At 41.6% G+C, this 21,524-nt stretch overlaps 1 protein-coding gene across 1 annotated transcript in view; it reads left to right on the top strand.

Moving 5' to 3' along the window:
• The window catches only part of LOC125236488 (leucine-zipper-like transcriptional regulator 1), a 29,315-nt gene extending 9,273 nt beyond the window's left edge, over positions 1-20,042 (top strand). Inside the window, exons 3-16 of the mRNA XM_048143309.1 lie at positions 2,117-2,288; positions 3,164-3,300; positions 3,769-3,883; positions 4,587-4,750; positions 5,861-6,031; positions 6,718-6,859; positions 10,688-10,851; positions 11,562-11,737; positions 12,356-12,551; positions 12,957-13,108; positions 13,482-13,660; positions 17,566-17,692; positions 19,073-19,230; positions 19,716-20,042. Of these exons, the coding sequence (XP_047999266.1) occupies positions 2,117-2,288; positions 3,164-3,300; positions 3,769-3,883; positions 4,587-4,750; positions 5,861-6,031; positions 6,718-6,859; positions 10,688-10,851; positions 11,562-11,737; positions 12,356-12,551; positions 12,957-13,108; positions 13,482-13,660; positions 17,566-17,692; positions 19,073-19,230; positions 19,716-19,907 (2,245 nt within the window). The 3' untranslated portion in view covers positions 19,908-20,042. The remainder of the gene's footprint in view (positions 1-2,116; positions 2,289-3,163; positions 3,301-3,768; positions 3,884-4,586; positions 4,751-5,860; positions 6,032-6,717; positions 6,860-10,687; positions 10,852-11,561; positions 11,738-12,355; positions 12,552-12,956; positions 13,109-13,481; positions 13,661-17,565; positions 17,693-19,072; positions 19,231-19,715) is intronic.
• The last annotated feature ends 1,482 nt before the right edge of the window (positions 20,043-21,524 follow it).

Below are 21,524 nucleotides of genomic sequence, written 5' to 3'. Positions count from 1 at the left end.
CTTTAAAAAAAGATAATTTATGACAAAGTAACAGGAAGTTTAGCTTCCCCGTCTGGCAATCCCAAGCGTAGTTTCCTTTGTTAATGCCACTAGTAAAATCCGATATTATTTACATGAGCCCCGAAGAACATAAGGTCTGTTCTGATCACAGCACCAGGAATCCGTTCCACAAGCGCCTTCTCCTGGGTGCAGCGGTGTTCTCCGGTAAAGGTTATCTGAGGAAACTTCATGTGATCGCATCTATTTCTAAAAATACCATTCAGCAATATAACGTTTCGTTTAAACGTGGTTTAAACTATGGTGGACATTTTGATCACAACTCGATCAAAACCTTTTTAGTAGTTCGATTAAGTTGATTCTAAGATTTTTAACGGACCAGTTTAACGCAGGATCGTCATATTATGGATCCATAAACAATCATAAGGTCAGCATTATCCCTGTTTCTCAGGACAAAAAAAAAAAAAAAAAAAAAGAACATGTTAAACGTTTGTTAAAACGCACATTTAAAATGAGACCTATTTTTTCAAAATATAATTACTCTTGGGATCCAAAAATAGTATTGGATTACATTGATGAATGGTATCCAAATACGACTATAGAGCAGATTACCTAGGTACTAAAAAGCTTGTCGTATTATTGGCATTATGCACTGCCCATCGCGTGCCAACATTCTTACTGATTAAATGAGTGAATATACACTACCCAAATGGGGTAAAAATTATCGTGTCAGATATAACCATCTGCCCCGACATACTTATACTGTTCCTTTCGTACCTTAAAGAAACGTGTCACGCGACTTCGGTCCTTCGCGAGTATCTTACTCTAACAAGCGATAAAAGGGCCTCCGAACTCAGAACACCTCTTATTAACTGCGAAGCGCCCTCACAGGGACGCGATGGCACAGTCAATAAGCAGGTGGATAAAACAAGTACTAGCGGAGATCGGGATGGACGTGGCAACATTTTGTGCACACAGGCACTCGCCATGCTACCACGTCTACTGCCGTTTCGGCAGGGGTCAATGTTTGACATTATCAGAAAAACTGCGGGTTGGACCTCAACCTCGCAAATATTTCCTAAATTCTGCCATCGTCAAATAGTTGACCTATTTGCAAGATCAGTTTGCTATAATTAATTATGAACTGTGTTACTGAATAAGACTGATCTTGTGTATAAATTACATAACTATGTAATTGCTAGTTGTTTAGTAATAATTATGCAACAAAATTGAATGATAAATATTTAATTTTGTTTTCACAATTGCCATACGCAAAACTTTGTCTCTAAACAACTACAATAATGTAAACTTAATAATTATATCGAACAATGAAGCGAGGAAATATAATATATGATCAAACGAGCTTCGCAAGCGAAGTTCGATCGATATTATATGACTCGCTTCATTGGAAGATATAATTACCCTCCCTCCCGATACACCCAGATTCCAAAGTTTTGCTTGGAATAATCTCTGAAAATAATGAGGTTGCCACCGCCGATTGACACCGACCTGAGGGTGGGGTTTAGAGGCAATTGAAATACTTATTTTTTATAAATCTCTAAAATAAGCGTGCAATATGTTGCCAGTAGATTAAATAAACTACAATAATGTAAACTTAATAATTATATCTTCCAATGAAGCGAGTCATATAATATCGATCGAACTTCGCTTGCGAAGCTCGTTTGATCATATATTATTTCAAAATATTGTTTATTAGTAATTACATAAAATGACCTGCATTTGATAATTAGTAAAAAAATTAAGATTATCTGAGACTATAATATATACACAAACCCTATTGCATACTATGTTCTTATCTAGACAGAGCATATTCTCACATTTTTACGAAGTATTTATTTGTATAAGAAGCAAAATAAAGAATGACAAAGAATGCCTTGAGGCATTAAGTCCACCCTTTGTACCTTATTTTATTGTGCAATTAAGATTAAATAAATAAATAAAATAAACACTTAAAATTTTCAATGTTCAAATTTGTTATACAATACCATTGTACAACAATTTTTTATTTTATTATTTTGAGAAGAAATTATACTGATATAGAAGTGACTACTATTAGAAAAATCAACATTTATTGATATATCACAAAACTTGTTTACAGACGGAGCAAACACACAGCGGTAGCCTACAAAGATGCAATATATGTATTCGGTGGCGACAATGGCAAGTTCATGCTCAACGACCTGGTCAGGTTCGACATCTGGGAGATGTCCTGGACCAAAGTGGGCTTCCAGGGCACCCCGCCGGCTCCGAGATACCACCATTCTGCTGTTGTAAGTACAGATGTACAAGATACTGATAATTTCAAAAATAGGGAAATAAGGTGTGCTAGGAATCTTTAAGAGAAAGAAAATGAAAATTTACATGGGCATGTGGACTATCGGCCGTTGACGACAAAAAAGTGGCTAACGCGTTTCGAGATTAATTCTTCGTCAGCTTCTCACTATAACATTAGTTTAGTGCATAATAAGCTATCGATATTACACTTTAAACAACATTAATGAGCGAAAGAAGGAGAAATTATTCACAACACGATACCGCTAAGATGGCGTTCGAACCGGAAGTCCATACAAAAACATGGGAAGATGTAAAAATTTTACAATTTGACCCAATGACACAAAGTCAATAGCAAGTAGTCCTTCATAGAAACTTGTTTGCAGGGGGTCAGCAACCTCTACAAAGGTGACTTCATAAGCTTATAAGAAAGTCTCAATTTAATAATTCCTCCAACAGTTGAGTGGAAAAAATGAGAAAAGGCCTTTACCCAGCAGTGAGACACTAATAGAGGCTAAAAAAAACAGCAGTTCTCAAAAAGTTTGTTCATAGCCACATCAGCAAATTTTAATTGATCCTATTTTGTTACCAACATTTAGTAATATAAGTCGACTTTCGTTAGATATGTACAGGATAATTGTTATAAGTAAGAAAAGATAGAGACTAGAGAACCTTAATGACGAAATAAAACTTACTAAAATCTCAATTCATCAAAAAAATCTTGGTAACAAAATAAGAATAAAAAAACAAATTTAAATTTTTCCTTAGGTTTTGTACAAACTTTTTGAGAACTGCAAAAAAATATAATTAATTTTGTGTGTTGCTAACTTGCTACAGTGGTGCATCTTTCATCAATATTTCAACTCATTCACAGGTGCATCGCTCCTCTATGTTTGTCTTTGGCGGTTACACGGGCGACATACTGGCCAACTCAAACCTAACCAATAAGAATGATCTCTTCGAATTCAAATTCTCCAGCGCGCAATGGGTGCAGTGGAAGTTCCAGGGACAGTAAGTAACATTGGACTTAATACTTTAATAGAAAGAAGTGTGAAAAACAAACATGACAATAAAAGAGAGTTGTTAAATCAACTAGAGTTGCCAATTACTCGTACTTATCAACTTTCAAATTTTGCTATAAGAACGTTTGCATTCCTCCCGGATTTAATCACAAACTAGCTTTTGCCCGTGGCTTCACTCACGTTAATTCTGAAATTGCGGAATAGAAACGTCCACCCTCCATTTTAAGGAAGTGGGGGGAAGACACAAAAAGTCCCTTCAACAATTTCCACTTAAAAAATCACGCCAATTCGTCACCTTATAAGGAACCTACGTGCCAAATTTGGGATCTATAGGACCAGCGGTTTCGGCTGTGCGTTGATAAATATGTCAGTCAGTCAGTCAGTTTCTTCTTTTATATATTTAGATAGATATGGATTACAAGATACAGCACACTTTATGATGAACGTGTTTTCACAGAGAGCCAGTGCCACGGTCAGCGCACGGCGCGGCAGTATACGACGACAAACTATGGATTTTCGCAGGGTACGACGGCAACGCGCGGCTCAACGACATGTGGACCATCAATTTAGTGGTGTGTATATTCTCTTCTTTGTGAAATGTCAATACTTCCGGTATTTCGTTTCAGTGAGTCAAGACTTAGAGGCTACCAAACATATCGATGCCTTTTCACTTTTCGCCAACCAAAAATCGCTCGTTAGAGTCGTTAGTGTGAACATGCGTACGGTACGGTCCGTACGGCTGCGTGCTGCGGCGGAGACGCATAAGCGACTTCATACTAAGTGCGTTTCCACATTATCCGATCCGATATCGGATGTCGGACCGATATCTCATACATCACAGGCGCCATCTTGGATTTTTTCTATTGAAATCCTTCCGACGTCCGATATCGGATCGGATAATGTGAAAACGGACTAACGGCTCAGCCACGACATTGGTCTAAGCGCGATAGCGGTGAGCGGCGGCCATACATTGGAGCGAGACACAGCGATGGGAGTTTTCATTCGCACGTATGTCTGCCGCTCACCGCTGTCACGCTTAGACCAATGTCGTGGCTGGGCCGTAAAGAGCGATTTTTCGTGGGCTAGCGCCGGTTTCGCGTCGATATGTTTGGAGAAACTTTGTCAAATGAACTAGATTGCAACATTCGCTTTCCTGAGAAAGTTTTATCCATGTTTTATCAGACAAGTTCTTGCTAGATCGTAGGTGTCTAATGTCAAATCCACAAAGCTGTGAAATGACAAAAAACCGCAGATTTATACCTGTTTCTGTTATAGGGTGACAACCATCAATGGGAGCGCGTGGAACAGAAAGATCAATGCCCTCCCACCTGCTGCAACTTCCCTGTGGCAGTAGCAAGAGGCAAAATGTTCGTGTTCAGCGGACAGAGCGGCGCTAAGATCACCAACGCACTGTTTCAATTCGACTTCGAGACTCACACGTGAGTTTACTCCCCCGTACCTCTGCTATTTTGAAAAAAAAGCGTGTAATGTATAAAGATTTGTCATTAATCAGTTGTCAAATGCGACTTGTAGACAACAATCCGGAGCCACACCTCGGACACTGGCGATCAAATATATGAAAGAGGCGCGTTCCTAGCACACAGTCTAAGCTCGTATAGGTGAACGATCACTATGCTTGTATGAGTGACATATGACAGGTCGACTGTTCGCGTTTTTGACAAGCGGTAACTGTGAGGTAACTGAGAGGGGGTGGGCGGCACTTTCAGCGGGGAGCGGGAGTGGCCATACTGTACGATAGTACTCTTTATTATATTGTGCCAGAGCAGTGCCAAGATCACCAATGCAGTGTTTCAAAAGGCGAGACGACTAAAAAAAACTAATTAGTCCGTCAGTTAGATTATCAAAGAATTTTAGACACGTATTTTTTCTTTTTTCTCGTAAACGAAACATGACGACGGTACAGTGCGTTGAAGTTTCGCGTGACGTCACGCCTAGGTATAATTTTTACTTAGAAGTGACGTCACAAGCCCCCACTCCGGAACTTTGAAGCTCTATATCTTTGTATTTTTTCATTAATTAGAAAAAGCGAAAAATATGTGTTCAGTATTTTTGGACGATCTAACTGACGGACTAAACAGAATGCCATTTTTAGGGTTTTTTATGTAGTCGTCAACCCTATTTAACTTTGAGTCGCGCGCGTGAGTTTGTAAATTAGTTGAGGTAACTGAATGAATTTTTAACCCTAGCAATTAAAAGACTTCTAAAGCGACCTGAGAAGTTGTTATCAAAGTTGAGATAGAGAAACAGCTTTATTTGTTTTTTTTTTTGTGTGGGTCATATTTTATAAACCCTTAGGCAGTTAGGTCTGACTCGTCAGAGCCGTTAGCTATATGACAGACTTGTCTTAGGTCAATAGTACACTATCCTATATCTTATCATATAATTATATATGATCATAGGTTTGTATGTTATGTGTCCTTTTTTCTCCTACGTGAAGAAAAAGGACGGCATGTTGTATATGATCCTTTTTCTATCTATGATCTATCGGCCTCAATCTTCATGAATTTCAAATTCCTTTTTCTTTCCAGATGGAGTCGAGTATGTACAGAGCACTTGCTCCGTTGCGCGGGCCCCGCACCGGCGCGCCGCTACGGTCACGTAATGGTGTCACATGGAAGACATCTCTACGTGTTTGGTGGCGCCGCAGACAGCACTCTACCTAGCGACTTGCATAGCTTCGACCTGGATACACAGATGTGGTATGTGTTATATGAACTTGCGGTGGAATATTATTCCAACATGTGGTTGCGCGGTATCTAAAAGTGGGAGGCCGGTACCGCTATGGATTCGTGATTATGTCACAGGGAAGGACCTCTACGTGTTTGGCGGAGCCGCTAACAGCACCCTACCTAGCGGCTTGCACAGCTTTGACCCTGATACACAGATGTGGTATGTGTCATATGAAGTTGCGGTGGAATATTATTCCAACATTTGGTTGCGCAGTATTTAAAAGTGGTAGACCGGTGCTGGGTAATCATAAACAGTCGTAACGTAAGGCTCTCAATTTTGTGATAAATGTCATCTTTTGAAAATTACTAGAGTTTCATACAGCGGTATGAGGTAAAAGTCGGAGGATTCAGTTTTAACCCCCAACGCAAAAACGAAGGGGTGTTATAAGTTTGACGTGTCTGTCTGTCTGTTTGTCTGTCTGTGTGTGTGTCTGTCTGTGGCATCGTAGCTCCCGAAGGGATGAACCGATTGAGATTTAGTTTTTTTTGTTTGAAAGCTGAGTTAGTCGGGAGTGTTCTTAGCCATGTTTCATGAAAATCGGTCTACTATGTCGCGGTCGGGGGTTTTTTAAAAAGTTTAATTTTGTGGTTAGGTTATTACCTTATCTTATCTTAAATCTAATGTATGACATCGTAAATGGTTATTTTATTATCAGGTCTGTGGTACACCCGGCACACGATTCACAAGTCCCGGTCGGGCGACTTTTCCACGCGGGCGCCGTGGTAGGCGACGCACTGTACGTTTTTGGAGGTACCGTCGACAACAACGTGCGAAGCGGCGAGCTCTTCTGCTTCCAGGTTTGTTTGTCACACGTGGTGTGCTAACACATAACTGTACCGCACCAATGTCATCGACGTAGTATCCTGTAAGACACAGCGAGAACACAGATGTCATAATCGTCACTACTTTTAAAAAACCGGCCAAGAGCGTGTCGGGCCACGCTCAGTGTAGGGTTCCGTAGTTTTCCGTATTTTTCTCAAAAACTACTGAACCTATCAAGTTTAAAACAATTTTCCTAGAAAGTCTTTATAAAGTTCTACTTTTGTGATTTTTTTCATATTTTTTAAACCACAGACCAACCCCTATAGACATCTATTACAAGACGACTCGCGGTCGCCAGCCTTCCTAGTATTTGCACTGATATAAGCGCGGGCGCTCGCCGTGCCCGATCAGTATCGACCAAGTAACAGACCCGAAAGCAGCGCGTGTTTTTCGCACAAAAAAATTGGAAAAGGGTATTTTGATGCCTTAAAGATGTCCACCTGTAGTGTGAAATGGTGTGGAAAGGTAACAAGAAGCTCAAATTTAAAAACAGACGGCATTACATTCCACAAATAAGTCATATTTATAATTTATTCAGAGCCGGCATAGGTCAACTTACATTGGCCACTTACGCGTCAGTAGAGGGACAGTCATACTTCTGTCCCTTTTCATCTGGCGCGACTGCCCGCCGTCCTTGAAACGGCCAATCACAGCGCGCTTAACACATTCCCCGCCCGCTCCTCGCACCCCAAACACTGGTGACTCGTATCGCGAACCAAATATACAAGACTGCCACTCTATAGGAGGTTCTCTGTGTTTTAAACATATGGTTCAAACGTTAGAGGGGGGGACGCACTTTTTTTTCCTTTAGGAGCGATTATTTCCTAAAATATTAATATTATCAAAAAACGATCTTAGTAAACCCTTATTCATTTTTAAATACCTATCCAACAATATATCACACATTGGGGTTGGAATAAAAAAAGAATATCTGCCCCCACTTTACATGTAGGGGGGGTACCCTAATAAGACATTTTTTGCCGTTTTTGATTTTTGCACTTTGTTGTCGTGAGTGATATACATATTGGTAACCAACTCAAAGCTAGTCCAGAACTGTAAAACAAACCTAAACGCACTGGCCAACTCCAACAAAGTCACACTTAGATGGGTACCAGGGCACTCCGACATTACCGGAAACGACGAAGCAGACGAACTCGCTAGAAAGGGCGCAGACACACCCCTGATCGGCCCCGAACCGTTTTGTGGATTCACAAAACGAGAAGCATATTCTCTGCTAAATAACCTGGAAAAAAGAAGGGCAATCGATGGGTGGAAGTTCGTGAGAGGACAAGAACACTCGAAAGCCCTAATAAAACCGTTCAACAGCAGATATGCTAAAGAGCTCATAGGGCTCAAAAGACACAAAATCTGCGCGGTATCCAGAATATTGACTGGACACTGCAAGCTGAACAAACACATGTTTCAATTGGGGTTGAAACAAGAGGCGACATGCAGGTTCTGCCAGGAAACGGAGGAGACTGCAATGCACATCCTTTGTTCCTGCGGTCCACTAATGTCAAAGAGAAGTATCTACCTAGGGCGGCAGGTACTGCAACCCTATGAGGTACAAGACCTTACAGCCCAAAGAATCTGGAACTTCCTGGATTCAACGGGCATAAGTAAGGTTATCTAACCACAAAGGGCCGTCACAATAGATCTCTCTTGGTCGACGTGACACACAAAGGCCCACTTTAACTAACAATAATAATAATACATATTGGTACCAAATTTTAGCTTTCTAGTGCTAACGGTTACTGAGATTATCCGCGGACGGACGGACAGACAGACATGGCGAAACTATAAGGGTTCCTAGTTGACTACGGAACCCTAAAAAACTTGTATCTTCGTCTGTCAATGAAAAGAAAATTGTAGTAAATATGTGTTAAATGCATATAGACTTACTGCGTTTTAACTTTGAGGAGCAGCGTGAGATACGAGATTTTTTCAAAGTAGTGACGATATATACCATAGATCAAGCAAACGTATCTACTCGTACTTAGCGTGTCAAATGAACTCAGTAAAATAAAATCCACTGGATGTCCGTCTTTAATCGCAGTTCTTTCGGGCGTCAATTTTTGTAAGCTGAAGTCAACAAAAACATTAAAAATGTCTCGTTACGTGATATTTAATTTCAACAAAATAAAAATTATGAACACTCAAGGGCCTGAGACATATTTAAAATCACAGTAACAACTTCAGTACAAAATCTGACACGCTCAGCCCCTATACAAATATATGAACTTGTTTCTTCTATCTAAATCTAGTTCTGTAAGCGAGAATTATTTGGGCCATTTTTTTCAAAGTTGTCTACCCCACTTTTTTTTAGATTTGGATTTTTTATGTGTTTTCCACTCAGAATCGCGAGCTCTTTCCATCCTAATAGGAGATAAAAAGTGTCCCAAGGTTTTCCCATTCCGTTACCACTTTTTCATACATTTTGTATGGCGGTAACGGAATGGAAGGTTCGAAAAAATGTATAGAAATCTTGGGACATTTTTTTCCTCCTATCAGGATCGAAAGAGCTCTCGAATCTGAGTATGAATCGCGTAAAAAAATACCCATGTTACACAAAAAGTGGGGTGGACAACTTTGAAAAAAAGGGCCCATTTGTTTCTTACTCTCCTAAAAAAATCCAAGGTCGCCGTACGGTGCGGTCGTTTGTTAGCTACTTGGCCTGAGTAGAGGCTCGGTCAGTGAGACGTGTAACGGGGCGGATTCGCCCTTGTGCACGCTATAAGTTCTTTGATGAATGAAAATTTAACTAAAAATTAAACATGACCTAAAATGCCATAATAAAATCGTATTTACGAATTCTTATTTATTATTATTGTTTTTAATTGTAATTTCATTGATTTTCTAATTGTGTTGTAATTATTGTATTGATATCACTTTTCTGATGATTACTATTATTATTTATTTTTTAATGTATGAAATAGCATGAAGTTCCTTTGATCAAATTAGACATCATTTTATTAGAATTTTATTTGAAAGATTGTATTTTTTATTTATTTTTTACATAATTGTAACAGTGTTTGACGGTGTATTAATTAGTACCAATAAATGTATCTATCTAATCTGTCTATCTATGCAGCGTCGAGTCAGGACACTTGAAAAATGATAAAAAAAATTGAATGATTTCAATTTCCCATTTAGACGGTACGAGAAGTCGTATACGAGTTTTATTACATTGCGGTATTTGATGGCTGTGCAAAATTGTATGTAACCTCAACAGCCCGCAATGTAACTAAAACCGCATGCGAGTTCGCACAGCGTCTAAATCAGGCCTTACATTTAGTGCCTCCTCTAAGTAGTATCCTCAGCTGAAGAAAACAATGAGAAAACTTGACATAGGTATGTCAAGTTTGACATAGGTATGTCAAGTTTGACATAGGTATGTCAAGTTTGACATAGGTATGTCAAACTCAGCGTCATGTCATGCGTGTATGTCAAGTTTTCTCTTTAGGTAGGTTACCTGTCGTGAAAATCTTATTTATCATATTAGACATGTAAAAATCGGGTCACACACGTAAAATTGTCGAAAATCGCTCCACATGTTTCCCGGTAATGAGGAGCACTTTCACTGAGCGCGCGCGATGAAATCCCGACGGAGACTGCGGGCTGCAACTCTCCGCGACCGATGAGTATTGCAGCCCGCAGTCTGCGTCGCGCTCAGTGAAAGTGCTCCTCGTTACGGAGCTATTTTTGACAATTTTACGTGAGTGACCCGATTTTACATGTTTAATATGTCAAATGTTTTTATTTAATATGTTTTTGTTTCTCATATTCAAAACTGTGTTTTTTAGCTGTCAGACTACCCCCGCTGCACGCTCCACGACGATTTCGGTCGCATCCTAAAGTCCCAGCAGTTCTGTGACGTGGTCGTCCTAGTGGGGGTTGAAGAGAGCTGTGTGTTAGCTCACCAAGCCCTGTTAGCTGCTCGATCTACGTATCTACGTGCCCGGATACAGTGAGTATTGTACAATACGGCGTAGAGGTTGACTGTACAGTCAACCAATTGGAACCCTAGGCCACTGTAGAACTATGTCACAGTGACGTCATAAATCAGATTGTAAGAAATCTCTTACTGCTTGTCAATTTGATATGGTTGTACAATGGCCTAGGGTTCCAATTGGTTGACTTTACAGTCGACTACAAAGAGATGTATCCACTTTTTCACCTTATTACAATGCAATAAGGTGAAAAGGTGGATACATATCTTTGTAGTCGACTGTACATACATACTTTATACTACCTAAAAAAACCAATGGTGTAGTTACCAGCGTCTAAATTGCGTAACATTTTCACCTTATTTTATATTATGAATCCTGAACAATTATTGTGTTAGTCCAGTGTGTCTAGCATATAATAATACATTATGATTATGATACTCGTGAACAGGAAGCCCGGAACGTGTGGCAATACGTTAAAACACGACCGAAGCGAGTGTTTTAAATCGACACGAGTTATGAATTTCCTTTTCGCACGTGTACGGCGATTTTCAGTACAGATGACCCTCTAAAGTTTCGACCTAACAAGAAATAAACGCACCATCTGTACTGAAAAATACTGTTTTTAACTTTCACTTTTCATTCGGGAATTATTTTTATTTGGCTTATGTCTGTAACTTGCTAATACAGTTTTCTTTACGTGCTACATTCGACTGCATTTTGCTTGCAGGGAATCGCGCGAGGAGCTATCTCGGCGTATAGACGAAGGCTTAGAAAAGCCTCTAGAAGTATACGACTACAAAGCTAAACCACGTCTCACACTGAAGTTACTAGAAGCCACACCAGAAGCGTTTGATATGGTGCTCAACTTTATATACACGGACCGGATCGATCCTAGCGAAAAATGTAAGTATTCAAGCAACGAAATATTTTTTTCCACATTATGACCTCGTACACGCTCTAAATTTTTTGGCTTTATCATTATCATTTTCCGAGATATTACCGCTTTCTATGGAACACTAGCGTTCCATTTCTTAACTAACTCATTCCAATGTAGTTAATAGGCTAGTTTCCTACTAGTCAAAACAGCTTCTTTTTAAGAACTGTCAAAACGATTTGCTAATATGGAATTACTATGAATTACTGAGGAGTGACGTCACGGTCAATTCATTTACTTTATATTGTCCCTTTGACATATTAAATAGAAATTATGTTTAAAAATAACTACTGTCCATATTTTTCTTCTATGCATTCGTGCTTCGTGCATTGCATAAAATATTTTATAGGAAACTAGCCTATTGTAAGGGAACAAGACTACCGACGGCTATCTCGTCGAGCGTTGCACCACGCGGACCACTTGTCATTTGCTTGAAATTAACTTTTGTATTCTAGTTTCTGCACAAAAAACTATAATTACGTGGTGATCTGGTGTTTTTACTCTAAACAAAAAGTTTTTTTGTTCTGAGTTCGGGTTCTTTACAATTTTTTTGTAGCTTACTTATCTTATCAATTTTTTTTCGACAGACGAGGACCCCGAAAAGCCCTCCACCATCCTACAAGTAATGGAAGTCTTACGTCTAGCGCTGCGCCTGAACATTCCTCGCCTACGCGGACTTTGCGCCCGATTCCTTAAAGCCAACCTGTGCTACAGCAATGTGTTGCCAGCTCTCCATTCAGCTCATCACGCTCAGTTGCATTCCGTCAAGGAATACTGCCTCAGGTATGTCTATCTATCTATAGCAGCATTTAAAGCGCCCGTCTTCGGACATAGGCCTCCTCTCCATACCTCCACGCTTGTCGGTCCATTGCCATCCGCATCCGGTTATCGCCAGCTAGTTGGCAGATGTCATCTCTCCATCTAAGGGGCGGCTTGCCACGACCGCGGGTGTTAGTAGGTATGTGCTACGCCCAATTTCTCGCCTACGCGTACCAGTTGCTCGATTTCTCAAGGCCTCTGCGATTACTATAGCAACGTGTTGCCAGCTCTCCACTCCGTGCTTGTGTTGTATGCTTTGTGTATACGACTGAACATATCAGCTACGAAGTTACATAATAAACTGTCTCAGCCTAAATATTCAGGAGACTAAGTTATCTTAAATGTATTAATACCTTTTCTATGTTGCAGGTTTCTAGTCAAAGATTACAACTTCACACAGATAGTTATGTCGCCGGAATTTGAAACAATGGAAAAGAGTCTAATGGTAGAAATGATCCGTCGTCGGCACCGGCCGCAAGCCAAACCACCAGCGCCGCAAGAAAGTGACGAAGATATTATAGGTTAGTAAATATTGTATTTTTATTAACAATATGTAAGAAAACAGTCTCTAGATGAAGTGTTTCGTCGGCATCGACCACAGGCCAAACCGTCAGCGCCGCAAGAAAGTGTAAAAGATATTATAGGTTAGTATAGGTAGTAGTGTTTTAAATGTTGTCGTGTTGGACCACACTTGAAGACAAAAGTCGTGGTGGAAATTGTAACTTATCCGCTGTCTCCGAAAAATAACGACTAGCGTAGTCTATTATAAACCTCAGAAAGTTAAACCTCAACCTCATAAGGTAGAAACCTCAGAAGGTTTCCGATATCTTAAGAACGCTTATGAACATTTATTTGGAGCGCTACAACCTACTTAAAACCACTTATTTCCTACAGGAACCACGCTAGAACAGGACATGTGCGTATTCGTCGGCGGCGCGGGGGCGTCGCTAAGCGACGTCCGTCTCCGCGTGGGCGGCGCCTCGCGCCCCGCGCACCGCTCCATCCTCGCCGCGCGTGCCGCCTACTTCGAGGCCATGTTCCGCTCCTTCTGCCCCACCGACAACAATGTCAACGTGAGTCCGGTCAAACCACTCTATTACTCCATTCAGTTCAGGATGTGTGTAGTACACTAGAGCAGGACAGGAGGACACTAGAGCGAGACAACAACACTAGGCACCACTAGGGTTGTAAATAGAAAAAAAACCAAATGATTTTTTTCAGAATTGTGAAAAAAAACATGAAAAAAAACCGAGCACCATGGTTTTTTTTCTAAATATGGTTTTTTTTTCAGATGAACAAATAATACGACAATAACGGTTTTTCGTGAGTTGTAACGTGTTTCAATAACAATAACGTACATTTTAATTCAATTAACATTCAGTATACAAACGTTTATTGGGGAATCCCCGATGCTGCGTGTAGCGTGGAGAGGCGGTGGTGTAGCCAACAGTAAATAGTGATAACTACCAACTACAAATTTCGTAAAACTTACTTTTATAAGACCAGAAATTAAAGTTATTTGATTAAATTCGTTTAATAGTTAACATTGAGTCTAAAAAACCGTATAAAAGTATTAACTACTTTGCAAATTTTGAGATTTCGTACTTTAGAAAAAAAACATACTCCAGAAAAAAAACTGTTTTTTTTCACGGTTTTTTTTTCATGTTTTTTTTTCAAGCCAGAAAAAAAACTGTTTTTTTGCAACCCTAGGCACCACTCCATCCTAGTCGCCCGCGCCGCCTACTTCGAGGCCATGTTCCGCTCCTTCTACCCCTCCGACAACACTGTCAACGTGAGTCCGGTCTAACCACTCTACTACTCCATTCAGTTCAGGATGTGTGTAGTACACTAGAGCAGGACAGGAGGACACTAGAGCGAGACAACAACACTAGGCACCACTCCATCCTAGTCGCGCGCGCCGCCTACTTCGAGGCCATGTTCCGCTCCTTCTACCCCTCCGACAACACTGTCAACGTGAGTCCGGTCTAACCACTCTATTACTCCATTCAGTTCAGGATGTGTGTAGTACACTAGAGCAGGACAGGAGGACACTAGAGCGAGACAACAACACTAGGCACCACTCCATCCTAGTCGCGCGCGCCGCCTACTTCGAGGCCATGTTCCGCTCCTTCTACCCCTCCGACAACACTGTCAACGTGAGTCCGGTCTAACCACTCTACTACTCCGTTCAGTTGAGGATGTGTGTAGTATACTAGAGCAGGACAGGATGACACTAGAGCAAGACAACAACATAAGGCACCGCTCCGGACCTCGCCGCGCGCGCCGCCTACTTCGAGGCCATGTTCCGCTCCTTCTGCCCCACCGACAACAATGTCAACGTGAGTCCGGTCAAACCACTCTATTACTCCATTCAGTTCAGGATGTGTGTAGTACACTAGAGCAGGACAGGAGGACACTAGAGCGAGACAACAACACTAGGCACCACTCCATCCTAGTCGCGCGCGCCGCCTACTTCGAGGCCATGTTCCGCTCCTTCTACCCCTCCGACAACACTGTCAACGTGAGTCCGGTCTAACCACTCTACTACTCCATTCAGTTCAGGATGTGTGTAGTACACTAGAGCAGGACAGGAGGACACTAGAGCGAGACAACAACACTAGGCACCACTCCATCCTAGTCGCGCGCGCCGCCTACTTCGAGGCCATGTTCCGCTCCTTCTACCCCTCCGACAACACTGTCAACGTGAGTCCGGTCTAACCACTCTACTACTCCATTCAGTTCAGGATGTGTGTAGTACACTAGAGCAGGACAGGAGGACACTAGAGCGAGACAACAACACTAGGCACCACTCCATCCTAGTCGCGCGCGCCGCCTACTTCGAGGCCATGTTCCGCTCCTTCTACCCCTCCGACAACACTGTCAACGTGAGTCCGGTCTAACCACTCTACTACTCCATTCAGTTCAGGATGTGTGTAGTACACTAGAGCAGGACAGGAGGACACTAGAGCGAGACAACAACACTAGGCACCACTCCATCCTAGTCGCGCGCGCCGCCTACTTCGAGGCCATGTTCCGCTCCTTCTACCCCTCCGACAACACTGTCAACGTGAGTCCGGTCTAACCACTCTACTACTCCATTCAGATCAGGATGTGTGTAGTACACTAGAGCAGGACAGGAGGACACTAGAGCGAGACAACAACACTAGGCACCACTCCATCCTAGTCGCGCGCGCCGCCTACTTCGAGGCCATGTTCCGCTCCTTCTACCCCTCCGACAACACTGTCAACGTGAGTCCGGTCTAACCACTCTACTACTCCGTTCAGTTGAGGATGTGTGTAGTATACTAGAGCAGGACAGGATGACACTAGAGCAAGACAACAACATAAGGCACCGCTCCGGACCTCGCCGCGCGCGCCGCCTACTTCGAGGCCATGTTCCGCTCCTTCTGCCCCTCCGACAACACTGTTAACGTGAGTCCGGTCTAACCACTCTACTACTCCATTCAGTTGAGGATGTGTAGTACACTAGAGCAGGACAGGATGAAACTGGAGCGAGACAGCAACACTAGGCACCACTCCATCCTAGTCGCGCGCGCCGCCTACTTCGAGGCCATGTTCCGCTCCTGGCCCTCCGACAACACTGTCAACGTGAGTCCGGTCCGGTCTAACCACTCTACTACTCCATTCAGCTGAGGATGTGTGTAATGTAGTACACTAGGGCAGGACAGGATGACACTAGAGTGAGAAAACAACATTAGGCACCTCTCCATCCTCGTCGCGCGCGCCACCTACTTCGAGGCCATGTTTCGCTCCTTCTGTCCCTCCGACAACACTGTTAACGTGAGTCCGGTCTAACCACTCTACTACTCCATTCAGTTGAGTATGTGTGTAGTACACTAGAGCAGGACAGGATGACACTAGAGTGAGAAAACAACATTAGGCACCTCTCCATCCTCGTCGCGTGCGCCACCTACTTCGAGGCCATGTTTCGCTCCTTCTGTCCCTCCGACAACACTGTTAACGTGAGTCCGGTCTAACCACTCTAATACTCCATTCAGTTGAGGATGTGTGTAGTATACTAGAGCAGGACAGGATGACACTAGAGCAAGACAACAACATAAGGCACCGCTCCGGATCTCGCCGCGCGCGCCGCCTACTTCGAGGCCATGTCCGCTCCTTCTGTTCCTCCGATAACACTGTTGACGTGATTCCGGTCTAACCACTACTGCATTTAGTTGAGGAGAACGTGAGTCTAAGTCTAGTCTAACCACTCTACTCTACTATTTAGTGGAGGATGTGTGCAGGACACTAGAGCAGGACAGGACGATACTAGAGCGAGACAGCAACACAAGTCACCGCTCCATCTAGTCTACTTCGAGGCCATATTTCGATCCTTCTGTCCCTCTGACAACACTGTCAACGTGAGTCTAGTTTAACCACTCTACTCTATTTAGTTGGGCGGATGTGAGCAGGACAGGACGACACTAGAGCGAGACAACAAGACAAGGCTCCGCTCCATTCAGCCTACTTTGAGGCCATGTTCTGCTCCTACTGTCCCACCGACAACATTGTCAAAGTGAGTCCGGTGTAGTGTAACCACTCTACTCCATTTAGATGAGGTCAACGTGACTAACGTGTACTCTACCATTTAGTAGAAAGTGTGTGCACTAGAGCAGGACAGAGCGACACTAGAGCGAGACAACAACATAAGGCACCGCTCCATCCTCGCCGCGCGCTTCGGTTAGTGAAAAATAGACAAATACGGTTTTGCTTCTTTGTCCAGTCAAGTTTAACTAAAAATTAATACCGTCGTCGGCATAATAAAATAATGTTTCAGCGATGTGTGAGGTTATAATTATTGAGTTTGCGGCTGTTCGACATACATTGCTGCTTTTTGTTCGTTTCATAAGGAGACAATTCATTAGTTTGCTATAGCAATGTATACATTGCTACTGTCATAATTCGGTTGAAAGACTTTCTCTCTCTCTTTCCTTACAGATCTTTTTTTTCCTTGCAGATTCAAATTTGCGACACGGTGCCTTCGGAAGAAGCTTTCGATTCGCTGCTGCGCTATATTTACTACGGAGACACCAACATGCCTACTGAAGATTCACTTTACTTGTTCCAAGCGCCGATTTATTATGGTAAATACTAAATATTGCTACAAGTATCTATAACCATAGGAGTAGGTAATAGTTACTACAAGTTTAGTTAGAAATATTTTTGCGAAATTATTCATTTTCAAAAAGTCGAGTTTTCCTTCCTTCATAAACCCTAGAAATTTATGCAAGATTATTTCCGAAATAAATGCCAACAAATCAGCTGAATTTATTCGACTCAAGGTAGGTAGTAACTAGACTCACCACGATTAATCTGACCTCTGCGATAGTTATTTGTTTTACAAGGGGCCAAAGTTGTTGTTTAACCGCACGTGCTAATATTGATACCCGAGGAAGCGAAAGATTTCAAAAAGTGAAGTCTTGAGCGTTGCGAGAGAAATATTGCCACCGAGTGAATCACAAAATTTGTCGCCACACCAACCAAGATTTGCCTTCGTATTGTTATGGAAACGTACGAACGTGTCATGCTATTTCAGTTAGTCTCAATACAAGATGTACTGACATTGCCTGAACTAGCATGACAAATACGAACGTTTCCGGGAAAATACGGAGGGAACCCTTTTCGCACTACATCTGTACTGACTATAAAACATCAAACTACAATTTATTATCAACTAGCTCTTAAGCGCGGCTTTGCTCGCGTTAGAAAAAGACAGAAAGCAGCCTATGTCACTCTCTATCCCTTCAACTATCTTCACTTAAATAATCACGTCAATTCGTCGCTCCGCTTGGCCGTGAAAGACGGACAAACAAACAGACACACACACTTTCCCATTTATAATAATAGTATGGATTTATTCAATATTATGATTCAAAATCATAATTTATGGATAAATTCTACCAAACTGTCAAAATTTGTATAAAATTACTTTTCTCAAACATGCAATGAAATATTGTCTTTACGTTCCTTAAAATGGGCTGGGAAGTATCGCTTTGTGGGCGCAACAACTCGAGAGGACTGTAAAGGGATTTCATATTATTTTTTAGGCGTAGGCCTGCAAAGTAACTTTTTTTTATAAAATATTGTCCTTTAGAGCATTTTTTATTTTATTTCATTGTATGTTTGAGAAAAGCACTATACATGCCTCGGCGTGAAAACGGATTCCCGGCCTCGTATCCCTATCCGGCCTCGCTCGCACGCTCGCTCGGCCGTATGTACCCACTTGGCCGGAAATCCTCATTTTCCCGGCCTCTGATGTAATGTACTATTGTATATACTCTTGTGAATAAAATGCAATATTGTTATCTGTTTTCGAAGAACAAAGTAAGCCTTTACCAGTTGGTGTGGTGAAAAGAAATTGCTGTATCTCAGCTTGTGCTATTTATTCCATCCTAACGTAATTTCCTCTGAGGAGTACAGCAGAATGCACTTAAAAACCGTCTAAATGAAATCTTACATCGCAGGTTTCACGAATAACCGCCTCCAAGTATTTTGCAAGCACAATCTACAGAGCAATGTCACCCCTGACAATGTGCTAGCGATATTGCAAGCGGCCGACCGAATGCGAGCCGCCGACATCAAGGAATATGCTCTGAAAATGATCGTGCACAACTTCTATCAGGTAAGCCTTGTTACCAGCAATATTGGTAGCCATTACATTACTTACAATGTTATTTGATATATTTGCAGATGATTTTTTTGCCCGCGGCTCCGCTCGTATTAAATTAGAAAAAATACATACTTTAACCCCCCATTTTAGGTAAGTGGGGCGATTAGAAAGAGACAAAAAGTAGTCTATGTCACTCTCCATCCCTTCAACTATCTTCACTTAAAAAATCACATCAATTTGTCGCTACGTTTTGCCGTGAAAGGACGGACAATGTATCCTTTTGTCTTTCACACACTTTCACATTTACAATAATATTAGTACGGATTTGATTTTTATTTAATTTTGTCCTAATAGGCATTTAACAAGAAAATAATTTCGAATTGACTGCTTTTACATATTTTCGCGGCCTTTGTTTTTCATGTTTTTGGACGTTTACATTTAATTGTCAAAACTTATTGATCGAGAAAAGATGTTAACACATAGTTTTCTCTCCACAGCTGGCGCACCAAGAGTCCATAAAGACCCTCCCACAACCCCTTCTCGTCGACATCGTGGTGGCACTCGCCACCGCGCGCCGCGCCGACTCTCCCCTCCCCCCGCAGCCAAGGTCGCTACCCTCGTCGAGCTCCGCTGACACGTTGGCTGATGACGACCATAGGCGGAAACCGGATCATCCCAACTACTGGTAGAAATGTAGACTCAAGGAGGAAACAGAAACCACGCTAAATTATTGGAAGATGTAGGCCACCTCATAGACATTCATGGAGTTAACAGTTGTGCTCGCTTCACTCGTCGTCATCACACTAGCTGACAGCGATTACGAAAAAACCGATCATCCCAACTACTGGTAATTTTAGGTAAGTTAAAGATATCCTTAGACATGTGTAGAGTAGTCATCTGCCACCGGGATATCCCACCTAAAGCATAGTTAATTTAGAATTGGTACGGGATGGGAGGAATTTAATTTTTAAATGAAAAGAAAAAGTAAACAATATTTTTTATTGCAGAATATAAAAGATCGTTTATTAATTTATAGCATGTCACATATATTTCAATCATTATATAATCAGTATGTTTATGCACAAAATTACGGACTTTTCTGAAAATACATCATCCTCTGAACAAGATTTTCATCCATCTTTTTTGTCTGTTGATTCCGTGTGGACCGCAAGGAGTGGATATTTTGAATTATTTTGCCACTATTATTTAATTGTCCTTTAATGAAATAATGATTTGGGCAATAATTATTGCCTAGTAGTTTTCTGGAAATTCAACAATTTAGCAATCATTGACCCAGACCAAGGGGATTTTTCACGTATTTGTTCACAGTGCATTTTCGCCGGTCAACGTCCATCATCAATAACTTACAAACGCAAAAAGTTAGATCAACCAAATTTCTAATATAGAGTTATCAACGTATTAAAATTAAGATGTGATTATCAGATTTTTTTAATTTTTAAATATATTTTTTTTATTCGTCGCTAAACGCGTGCCAATACTATGTTAACTATGCTTTAGTCTGGTTAGCATTAATCAGACATCGTGGAAGCGCTCCCCCATCACGCGCCACTCCAGATCATCCCCACTACTGGTAGATTTAAGCCAACTCTGAACCATCTCAGACTGAAAAAAAATGTTAGACATCCATTGAGTTTACAGATAAGCTCGCTTCACTAATCAAGTCTCATCATATATCAATATTATAGCAGGACATCGGACCATCCTAAAGATTATATAGAAAATACTTAGATATAGTCCACACACAGTATCACAGTTGTCCTCGCTTCGCTCGTAGTCGCCTGCCACCGAACCATCCAAGTACTAGTCAAGTCAGAAGTCAACAGACATCGTGGTAGCGCTCGCCACCGACATCTAGCGTGAACCACGCGTCAATCAGCTTAAATTATCAGTACTGCTATTTGTCAATAGATGTCGCGACGAACAAAAAGTCTAATGCTCAACAATTTTTAGCTAATATTACAATAGTCATCATCATCATCATAAACTTAAGAGTTAATCTCTTGTCGGTGGAGTATTTTCCAACTTTTTCTATCCTGTGCCAGCTCTTTGACACTTTGATACGACACGGCCCCTACTTTTTCTTTTATTTGGTCCATGTAGCTGCGTCTGGGCTTTCCTCAACCTCTCTTACGACCAATCCGTCCCTCCAGAATAGTAATAAAAAAGTGGTCGTGTCGCATCAAATGTCCGATCATTTTTCCGCGTCTGTTTTCAATCGTTTTCAGGATGGCTCGTCTTTCATTTACTCTTCGTAACACCTCCTCATTCGTAATCTTGTCTCTCCA

This window comes from Leguminivora glycinivorella, chromosome 19 (genome assembly GCF_023078275.1).
Source record: "Leguminivora glycinivorella isolate SPB_JAAS2020 chromosome 19, LegGlyc_1.1, whole genome shotgun sequence".
Classification (NCBI taxonomy): Eukaryota; Metazoa; Arthropoda; class Insecta; order Lepidoptera; family Tortricidae; genus Leguminivora; species Leguminivora glycinivorella.
This window is presented reverse-complemented; position numbering and strand designations above follow the sequence as displayed.